We start from the raw sequence: 10,802 nt of genomic DNA on the forward strand, positions 1-10,802 counted from the left end.
GGGTGCGCACGCATGGGCACTTTAAGGCAGCATCTCCTTGTATTTGAGAGCAGATCTAACAGCTGAATTTGCAGCCAGGAAAGTGCTTTCCTTTACTTGGTTTGACCTCCTCGCCTGAGAAAGTGCTAAAATCTCTAGTCCATCAAGGTTAAGATCTGCCCAAATTAATTTATGAGGGGATCTTAGGAAATTAATAGACCTCAATAGTATTATATAAAGATCAGTTCTAATGTGTGGGCAGAAAATGAAGGAACAAGGTAATTTCTGTGAAACTTAATTTTCAAGACGACACATACTCCAAAACTACCTATGGGAAAAGGTCAGACTTCTTCAACACTGATTTTAGTTTGGAATCTGCATTCCAAGACCACTTGAAGTTACCCAGAGTGCATGCTGTTCTTAAATAATTTTTGCATGGAAAGTGGTGGTTGGATAATCTTAATTGAAAACTTCACTTCCTAAGGATCTGGAGATTCATACTGAGCATTGGAAGGAGTTCTAAAACTGCCCACTGCCTTGCATTTATTCCTACCTCAAAAAAAAAACAAAAAAAAACAAAAACAAAAACAAACCCCACACGATTTTGCACTCTCACCCCAAAATGAGAGGAGGGAGCTAACAAGCATTAAGATGGTGAGGCGTGCTCAGCATAATTAAACTGGCCCAGGACTTGCTGGCATCTTCAACCCGGCTCTGCATGGCACAACCTGCCTTGAGACTCCCGCTGATACCCAGAGTGGGTGTGACTGTATGGGTATAAAAAGCTGCTTTATTTATAAAATGCTGATTCATGATCAGTGAAGGTTGCCATCGTTGTTGAATACTAATGGGAAGGCATTTACTAGGAATAACATTTTTGTGAAGGAACAATTTGTGTGACCTTCCAAGCTGCTTCCAATATTTCTTATTTACTTTAGACTATTTTAAAGAAAGTGTTCAAAATCTAAATAATCAAAGGAGGGTGTAATCTATATAATTTTGTGACCAGGACAGGAAATCAACAACCAATATAGGGAGCAAAAATTAATAAATCATGTTCCCTTTATGAGGCTGATTTCTGAAGTCAGATACAAATAAGGAAGGACATATGAAATTTAAGTGTTTCATTAACTAAATCAAAATTCTCTGCTGAAAGTAATAACCTTTTCTCTTGAAATACAGAAAGAATTCAACAATTTGCTCATCATTCTTTCTAGTGGTCCATGATCATTAGCCAGTAATTTACATTACCAGTGAAGTTATCTGATTTGACAACTCCAAAACAGTTTCAGAATGAATTAGTTTCTCGGTCCTTAAGTTGCACCAACCAGTAAGCTTATCTAATGCTGATAAGAGTCCAAAATTTTCACTTGACATGGCAACTGTACAGTTGTAGAGAGGAGGCAGGAGGAGATGAGGTTTAGAACAAATAGAGCAAAGTCAAACTTTAGGTGTGGGTTCTACATCTTCCCAAAATCTCCAAAGAAACAAAATAAAATATCTGCATATTGCCTGGTCTTAAGGAAAAAAGGACACAAAACCACCCTCATTCACATAATTTCCTTCAGAAGCCACAAATTGCTAAATGACAGCCAAAGAACTCAAAAACTGAATAGCTGTGTTGAGACCTAGAACTAGCTGTATTTTGAGTTTTTCTTCGCATCTCTACAAAGTGCTTTAACTAGAAACACAACAGTCAGAGCCACATATATAGCCAAGTCTCCAAGTAGACAGGATGGCCACACAGAAGTGCAACATTGAGATCCTGTACGTTCTTCTCAATACTAAGGAAGTTCTCAAATGGAGTTTAGAGCTGCAATACCCCTCACACCTTAAACCCACTTGTACAACGGGAAAACTGCAGCTGAGCACAGTGTTAACAGTGAATCAGGTACAAAAGTCAGGGCTCGACTCAGCTGTCCCAAACTGGAGAGTGCTTTTAGTTAAGAACTGTTTCACAGCATACACGGCTTTTTAAAATCAGATAAACAAACCCTGAGAAATCATTGTTACAGACATCGCCACTTTGTAGTAGAGAAATTGTTAAATACGTAAAGTTAATATGATGGAGAAGTTAAGGTACAGAATAATCACAGAGCAAGAAATGAGTATTTCGTGACAATCTGAGTGATTAAGGTGCCATGCGATACAAATATGTAACCATCAGTGTGTTAGGAGCACATCAGGAATATTTCTCCTTTACAAAATCAAGAGCCACATCAACAGTCAATAAAGGTAAAGCCCAAGACAATTAATTTTGAATTCTCAACATGTAGAGATCTGTTTATGAGTCAAGAAAACAAAACAAAGAATCAAAAGATAGAAAGAAGGTGAGGTTATGACCTATAGGAGAACAAAGAAAACATAACCTGCCTATTTCTGGAACAGGTCGTGCCCTCCGCAGGTGGGAGGGGATCTGGGTCGCAGGGGAAGGAAGCAGGAGGTAAGCTCCGTGCTTGTGTGGGTAACGTCTCTGATCCTTCCTTCCTCAGCCCCAGAGGGAAGGACGGGAAGTCTGGCTGAATGTGGCCTCGTGGCTGAGCCACGCAAGCCCCTTGCCATGTTCGTCGTCCTCTCTGAAGACCACAAGTCCACGAAACGGGGCGGGGGGGGGGGAGCAAGTGAAAGTGAAACGCACCATGCTTCGTGTAAACGCATATATACCCGACTCACATGAAGGCTGAGTCAAAACGGCTCTCATATGCTCAACCAAATGGAATAAACACTCACCAAAGGGTCACTGCACTGGGGTGTGAGCTCTAACAAGCAATACCAGAGGGTATGGCCGCCCCAACTTGCACATCTTCTCAGGGGCAAATTGGAAGATTCTGTGTGTAGGTGGGGACAGTTTCCTTTGGCTTTGCTATGCTGATTTGAAGGAAAATTCTAAAGTGAATCATTCAAAAATGAGAACCAGGGCACCTTTGATAAGGGAGGGAGAGTGCTCCTTGTGGCAAAGAACTCTGAGATTATCCGAGGGTCAAAGGCAAAAACATTTTTCACATTAAATTTCTCAGAAGCTGTTTGGAATGTTTATAGGTAACCCATTACCAGATGTAATTGTTAAAGAACAGCAAGGCATTTTCCTGGAATAAATGTAGTGACAAAGGCTTTAATTTCACAGATGCTTTCTTGAGAAATTAATCAGGAGGTTTCCATTTGTCCCCAACAAGCCTCTTTTTGGTCCTGTTCTTCCTTCTCACTTTGAGCTGACCTCTGGCCCCCACCTTCCTCTACCTCTTTATAGCAAAATGAAAACAGAAGGGATCACTGAACTGGCGAGAGGCATTTGGACCATCTGAGATTGTGGAAAAATAAAACACAGGCAAGGAAACATCCATCTTTGAACTCATTTTTACAACTCCGCCATCTACAATATTAATGGTAGGGATCCATCTGGCCCTTTTTAGTTTAAAGGCATTTTATTGCAACACAGAAAACCTTGGAACCATTTGTTAAATTTTGGCAGTATAAATGCAAAAATACATATATCATGCCTAAAGAACAAAGAATCGGATAGCACGGGCACGTCCCATGCCACAACTCTGTTTCAAAAGCAGTATTCCTTTACATTTCTTTCATTTCACCAAACATACATTTAGTATTTACTCTATGCCAGGAGTAGTTTTAAGTGCTTTACAAATAACAACTTATTTAGACTTTGTTATGGTCCTTTGAGGTATAGTTCTATTTTAGATCCGTTTTAGAGATGAGGAAAAGAAAGCACGGAGGGACTGAATGACCCGCTCAAGGTCACACAGCTAAAAAGACGTGGAACTAATTTAAACCCAGGCAGTCTAGCTCCAGAGTTCACGTTCTCTCCATTATGCTGCCCCTCAAACTTTCACCAAATCTAAGTTAAGGTAGACTGTGATTTGGGCTCATCGCCTTACACATTTATTACCCTTTCACTAATTAACTCATGCCATGTTTCAGCTTCCTCAGATTCAATAACAAGAAGGAAAAGATACCATATATAAAAATAGATAAACAACAAGGTCCTACTGTACAACCCAGGGAATCATATTCAACACTCTGTAATGGCCTATAATGAAAAAGAATATGAAAAGAAATATGTATATATATGTAAAACTGAGTCATTATGCTGTACACCAGAAATAAACAACATTGTAAATTGACTGTAATTTTAAAAAAATAAGAAGGAAAACATAAATGCTATCAAACACTATGTTTGTAGTCTTTGGGAAACAGAATGAAAGTATAGAAAATAATAAAATAGTGTCCTGTATCTGCTGGGAAAGCTGGGCAGAAAGTGAAATGTTAGGAAATCCCTGAGATGTTTAAATTTCATAATGCCACTGGACCTTTCAAAGGTCTTTACACTCATTCAAATTCTGAACTGCCAAGCTGATGTTTATATTAGGGAAAATTGAATTACAAGGTCAAGAGACATGGAACAGCTCCTAAAGGTTCTTTCTGGGGAATTCCACAGTCGATGAACCTCTCAGATACAGTTTTCTCCCTGGAATTCTTGCAGCACATCCGGCAGAGTGCAAATACACTCCTACGCTTGCTTCTGCCCATCGCCCTGGCACTCTGCCTTCAGGGAAGGTGCACTCCGGGGCTCTATGCCAGGGCAGCCTTTCCTGGGTGGGGCTGGGGGCTCTGCACACCCCAGTGCACTTCAGCTTTCGCTGTGGGGGTGTCCTGCCAATTAAGGCCATGAAGGAGGAGGAAACTACTTTTTATTTGGGAGAGCTGTATGTGTTGGGTCGAGAGAATTCTCTCTTCACCCTTAGCTTTTTAACACCTGATTGCTCTTAAAGCTCCACACCTGTGGCCTCCAGCCATGCACTTTGGATACCTGGCAGAGCCGATAGACTATATTCCACCAGGTACCATTCTTCTTTTGGCCCATCTTCCTTTAAAGACAGTGTGTACGAGACTAACCAGTAGGGTCACAGAAGTTTTACCTAAGTTCTCTTGGTTACTGAAAACTAGAGCTACTACCATCTTCCTTTATACAAAGAAGCAATGACCCAGCTGTCCAAAAAGTCTGGCCCAGCGCCTTTCAGGGAGCAGGCAGACAAACATTAGCCTCCTTTATCTTTCCATCCCTAACTAGAGACGTCAACCTGTGACAGTCACTCTCCCTCCTTCACAAGTACAGGACAGACATTACATGTGGTTCTCAAAGATTAAAGCAGCTGTAGGAACACTTAGCTTTCCAAACTGAAATCTACCTGATTCCTCACCCCACAAACACTTCTCTAAGGTAGGCTCCACCCTCTACAGCACCAGCCTTCTCAGCTGTCCTTCCCTATTTCTCTAAGCCCCTTTCTCATTAGCAGTAAAACACTGGGTGGGATATATGGAACCAACTCAGCTCTCACCATCTCACCAGACACGCCAACCTAGCACTCTCAAGATACCCCAGACACTTACTTGATCGTTAGTGGATTGTTTTTGTTGTTGTTAGGGAGAGTGGGATAAAATTTTAAAATCTAGATAAAATGCTGGGAACAAAATTCTCAAACTTAACAAAATTCTCAAACTTCTGTGATGTGGCTGTGATTTCTACCATTAAAATATCCATTTGTGATCACAGAAAAGGTGAGAATCAGTATTCTGATTTGGTCCTTATTACATGATGTTAAGTTCTCTAGAACTTAAAAATGATGCTTTTCAGAGGTGTTGTTTGATTACACTAGGTGGCCCATTTAGAACCCAGTCAATACAATCTCACTTCAAAAAAAAAAAGAAAAAAAAAACATTTACAAACAGGTGACTTTATACAACAGCTATGGTTAGGATTTTATAAGTGCCAATAAAGTTCAGAGTTTATTTAGTGTAAATACAGTCTAGACTCGTTATCTTACCCCCATCTCAGAGCCCAGAGGGGAAAAAAAAGAGTATGCCTGATGGGAAAACAGGAGCTGGAGATGTTTCGGACAAATGCCAAAATGAGCATCCTACGTGGCTCTCTGAATAACAAAACTGGCATCTTACTGAGGTGGCTCAGGCTAGAAAGGGGCAGAATAAGGAGTCAGGGACTGAAAACTTCCACGTTAGAACCACGCCACCAAGCCTTGCTCAGTAATGAGCCCTCTGATGTGCAGACTGAAGCCATGACTGATGGTGGAAAGCCCACCCTCTGAGGAAGGTGAAGTCCCAGGGATGATACTCACGCTGACACTGTCCCCAGGACCGGCGGGCCCAGCCCCAGCAGCAGTCAATCCTCCCACCATAACGACACAGGCCAATTGATGACACTATTTGCCTGGGCCACCTGCCAAACAAAAAGATTCAAAATAAATAAAGGCACTTTTTAAATTAATTTCCTCTTGGTTATTACTTTAGAAAAAATTAAATCACACCTAACAATTTTCTATGAACTCCTTCATGCCTGCAGAAATTAAAGGATAAAATAGCTTCAGGGAAATAGTTCTGCTATGATCTGATTTCAAACATCAGCCAGTTAACACATGCAAAAGCACAAGGGTGGGGGGGGGGGGAAGAGAGGGGAAAATCCTTTCTTACATGGAAATAGCACCAGATAAAACCAGGAATTCTCAAGGCTGCCACTCACAGGATGGTTTCTGAAGCTTAAAATAAAACAGACTCCTCAAAGAACCACACCTGTTACTGGGGGGAAAGCCAGTTTTGACTGATTCATCTTAAACTGAAAAGTACTAAATAATATAAGACGTGTCAAAGCAGAAAGAGAAAATTTCTCTGCCTTATATAATGGGTACAGGTGGCAAGGGGCAGAAAGAGGGGGAAGTTTCTCAAAATCAAATGAAACAGAACTCTTTTCGAGACATCACTTTTCAGCCAAAAAATTTCCCTGAAAAAAAATGTACTTGAGAAAGAAGTCTAAATAAAACCAAGGAGAGTTTAAAGTGTAGCTAACATCTCAAGTGTCCTTGTGGTTTGAAACTTTCCTGCACCAACAATGCGTGCTATTGACCTCTCTAATGTAAATAAGGGCTAAAGCAAGCATTCAATTCCAGGGTACCACTTGCCACCAGATTCCACTTTGACACCTTATTTGGTAAACTGGTTCCTTGTTTAGATTCACACATCAATAAATGATATTGATCCTCTCCCCCAACCAGAGGATCAATATTTTAATTACCTGTTTTAGACACCTTTTAAAAGCTACGTGAAGATCTTATGTATAATCATGTGATGTATTTCTTATTGCAAACGTGTAAAAAAAAAAACGCACAACATACTCGAAGGTGGGCAAATAATTGCTTTAATAAAATAAAACAGCCTCAGGGCGCTACCCACGTTTTCTTAAACTCTCCTAATCTTTTCAATTCCCCTTTCCTTCAGCTCCGCCTCGTGCCCCCAAGCCCAAAGGACAAAATAACCCCGAACTTTCTATTTCCTCGGTCCAGGTGATAAACAAACTGCTGTGCTTTTTGTCTTCTGCGCTTCACTGGCTCTCCTTCTTTCCTTCCAGGTACAGGAAAGCCAATCAATCGTGGAATTGATTGGTTCCAAGATTGCAGGTAAAACAGGTGCCGGCAGTCTTTCGGGCTCCGCGGGAGAGGGGGGTGGGGGGTCGTGGCGTGAGGGAGACTGGATGGTGCTGTGACCCAGGTTAAAATTTCCTGGCTACTCCTGCCTGGTTTCCCCACAAGCAGCAGCGATCCGCGCTCGGGGCGAGTCTGGCCTGTAACTGAGCGGTGGAGGGGTGGTGGGGGGTGATAACCGAGCACGTCCTCCGGACACAGACACACACACACAGTCGCCCGAGCGGATCTGGCAGGCAAGAGAGAGGGCTCCGCGCGCCGCGGCGCGAGGACCTGCAGAGTGACAGCGGAGCGGAGCTGGGGCTGTTGGAACCTGTCAGAGCACGCTGCAGTCAGGCTCGCCCGAGGTCTCGGGAGCTGGGTGTGCGTGCGTACACACATACACACACACACAAACAGCGTTCCCCTCTTTCAGCCCTTATTTTGAGTCCCTTCCCGCAAGGAAACCAAGTGGGGAGGCAAACATGTCCCCCCTGGAAGCCCTGTCGCTCCCTCTCCCCACCCTTTGTGTGAGCCGCCCTGACAGCTCCCAGCCGAGATTTGGCCTCGACCACTGTAAGTTTCCCCACTGCAGTACTGTCTAGATCAAGAGCGAGAATTCCCCGGCCAAGGGATGTCCCGCGCGTCACCTCCTCTTGGAAGATTAACCCGCACCGTCAGAGCCCAGACGCCAGGCTCGAGCCCCCTTTCTCCCCGAGCCGGGAATGGGCGGCTCGCCTCGCAGCGCAGACGCCCCGGGAAAGCGACGGCGGGGTCCCCGTACGCGCAGGGGGCGCGCCCTGTAGGCCTCGGGCAGCCACTGGTAGAGAGGGTAGTTCGACGGCTCTCCTCCCGCCGAGACGGTGCGGTGGCCCAACTTCTGGACCAAAGCAGAGGGAAGGGACCCCAGGATGGTGTGAAATTCGCGAGCGAAGGAGGAGGAGAGGGCTCCCCGGGGAACAACTCACCTCCCGTCGAACTCCGCAGCCGCCTGCAGGTAGAGCGAAGACCCAAGCACCAGCGCCAGGAGGAAATCCATGTTGGGCAGCGAGTCCTGGGCGGCGGCGCAGCTGCACGCGGGGAACAGGTTAGGGGTCCTGGGGGCTCAGGAGAGGCGCGCTCGCCTCCTGCCTCCCTCGAGGAGCTGCGGGAGCCGGGAACCCCTGCGGCCGCCGCGGCTACTGCTGCCACTTTCGGAGGAGAGCGGCGCGGCGCGCAGCCAGAGCAGGTCTGCTGCGCGGCGTCCGGAGCCCCCTCCGCCTCCCTGCCCGCGAGTGGAGGCGCTGCAGGGGGAGCTGCGCCGCCTGCGGGGAGGGGCGGGGGTCGCGCGTGCGCTCGACTCGCCGCTCTCCCGGCCCCGGGTGAGGCGAGAGGGCGCTCAGCAGCTCGATGGGAAGCTCGGGGGCGGGGGCGCTGCGGGAAGGCAGCGTCTCTTGGGGACCAGCCAAGCGGGGCGAGTGCCAGGCTGGGAGGAAAGTTGCAAGCCCGGTCTCGGCGAGGGAAAGCAGGGCGCTCGGCAGGAAAGTGTGAGCCAGGGAGGAAAGGGGCCCCGGGCGGAGGTGCGCGCTCCGCGGGTTCCTCTCGAACAGGTGGCGACCGCAGGGGCGAGCCGTAGCTTTCACCGGAGGGCAAAGTCCAAGACGAGAGAGGTTTATGGGGCTGGAGCTGAACAGTGTCTGCCTTTAGTGAAACCACAGCACGACTTGGACAAATTAGCAAAGGCAAACTCCGGGAGTTTGCTTCTCCCACAGAGTTGGCAGAGGCAGAGTTTTAAAAATTTTGTAACCACCGAAAGAAATGTTTGGCTCTCCAGTGAGTTTTGAAGAAGAAACGTGCAGACTGTTTCTATCTCTGCCAGCTCTAGTCTGAGCACCTTAGAGGGACAGCAGCGTCTGCCCTCCAGGGGCACGTGCAGGCCAGAGAGAGGCGGGCCAGTTACACTTACAAGTCTTGTGCCAGATCTTGCCGAGATCATTCAGAAACCATTTTGAGCAACCATTGTTGCTCTGTCGTTGCAGAGCAAAATGTATTGTACCAAAGGACTGTGTTCAAACGAAAATACTCAGTGGTTAACCTAAAATGCATGTTAAAACATCAGTCTAATCAAGTCTCCTCTCTTCCCAAACCCTAGCCGGAATGACTGCCCAGGGCAGTGATCTGGTGTCCCATACCTCTCAGACCCAGTTTCCTATGCCCTCTCTTCCTCTAATCCCTGGCTTCCGTTCCTTTCCTGCACACTCTTGCCTCGGGCCATTGACTGACTACTACTTCTGACTGGACCCAGATATCTGCGTGGCTCATTCTCACTTCAGTCTTTGCTCAAATGTCACCTCTCCGAGGAGACATACCTTGACCACCGCATTTAAAATTGCAACCTGTCCCCTCCTGATGTCTTGTCTGTTCTACTTTGCTCTTTCACTCATAGTTTCCTATATAATTTGCTTACTTCTTATTTTGCATGTCTATTTTTCTGCTAGAATGGAAACTCTACAAGGGCCAGTTTCTTTGTTCAGTGCCTGTAGTGTAGTAGGTGCTCATAAATGTTTATGGAATGGGTTTGTTAGCCTATACCCCCCGCCCAATCTTTAGTTTCTTCTTGAGATTTCTCCAACTTTAAATTTTTAATGGAAAGTTCTGTGACAGAGTGACCTCACTATCCTGATCTCTTATGTGTATAAACACAGGAATTTTCTGCTAGAAAAGGAAAAATAATGGTTTCAACTTAAATGACTCTGATTTCAAGTTGTTTTCTGTTAGCAAAACAAGTTTCTATTTTAATCTCAGGAAATATCCATGCCAGTTCAGGCTTGGGACATTATTTTAGGCAAACAGCTTGGTGTCATCCATTTCAGATCTTCCTAATGAACTCCCAAAATGTCGGAGTCAAACTATTTTTTCTGCAGAAAATCAAATTTTGCAAGTGTAGTACAGGCTTGGTTCCAGGGTCCAGTGGCTACTCTGTAGCCATTTTCCTTGTTGACTGGTTCCTGGATTGAGCAATGGATGATTAGGGAGGAAGGGGCTAACCTACAGGCTAAAAACCGGAGATAGAAGGAAAGGAGGACAAGCCGCAGGTGAAAAGATGAATATGTGGAGCAATAGCGTAATACCCCCTCTGCTTGCCTCATTTTTTCCCCGTATCTTTTCTTTGGCCTAGAGAACACTCCATTCATCTTCAAATGGACACTCTCCACTTTCTCTTTGGGTCCAAGCTTAGCTGACACTCAGGAAGCCTTTTTGATTTTTTGCTTGGCTGAGACTCCTGCGGTATGTGCTTCAATACCCCTATGCATGCCCGAGAGTAACTCTTAATGCACTGTGGTGTGATTGTTTCTCTGC

At 45.4% G+C, this 10,802-nt stretch overlaps 1 protein-coding gene across 4 annotated transcripts in view; it reads right to left on the bottom strand.

Moving 5' to 3' along the window:
- The window catches only part of NPNT (nephronectin), a 70,665-nt gene extending 61,748 nt beyond the window's left edge, over nucleotides 1-8,917 (bottom strand). For all 4 annotated transcript variants that reach the window (XM_074342787.1, XM_074342772.1, XM_074342779.1 and 1 more), the window contains exons 1-2: nucleotides 8,432-8,917; nucleotides 6,129-6,229 (exon numbers count right to left, since the gene is read on the bottom strand). In XM_074342787.1, coding sequence (XP_074198888.1) covers nucleotides 6,129-6,229; nucleotides 8,432-8,502 — 172 coding nt within the window. In that variant the 5' untranslated portion in view covers nucleotides 8,503-8,917. The remainder of the gene's footprint in view (nucleotides 1-6,128; nucleotides 6,230-8,431) is intronic.
- Nucleotides 8,918-10,802: the final 1,885 nt, after the last annotated feature.

This window comes from Camelus bactrianus, chromosome 2 (genome assembly GCF_048773025.1).
Source record: "Camelus bactrianus isolate YW-2024 breed Bactrian camel chromosome 2, ASM4877302v1, whole genome shotgun sequence".
NCBI classification, from domain to species: domain Eukaryota; kingdom Metazoa; phylum Chordata; class Mammalia; order Artiodactyla; family Camelidae; genus Camelus; species Camelus bactrianus.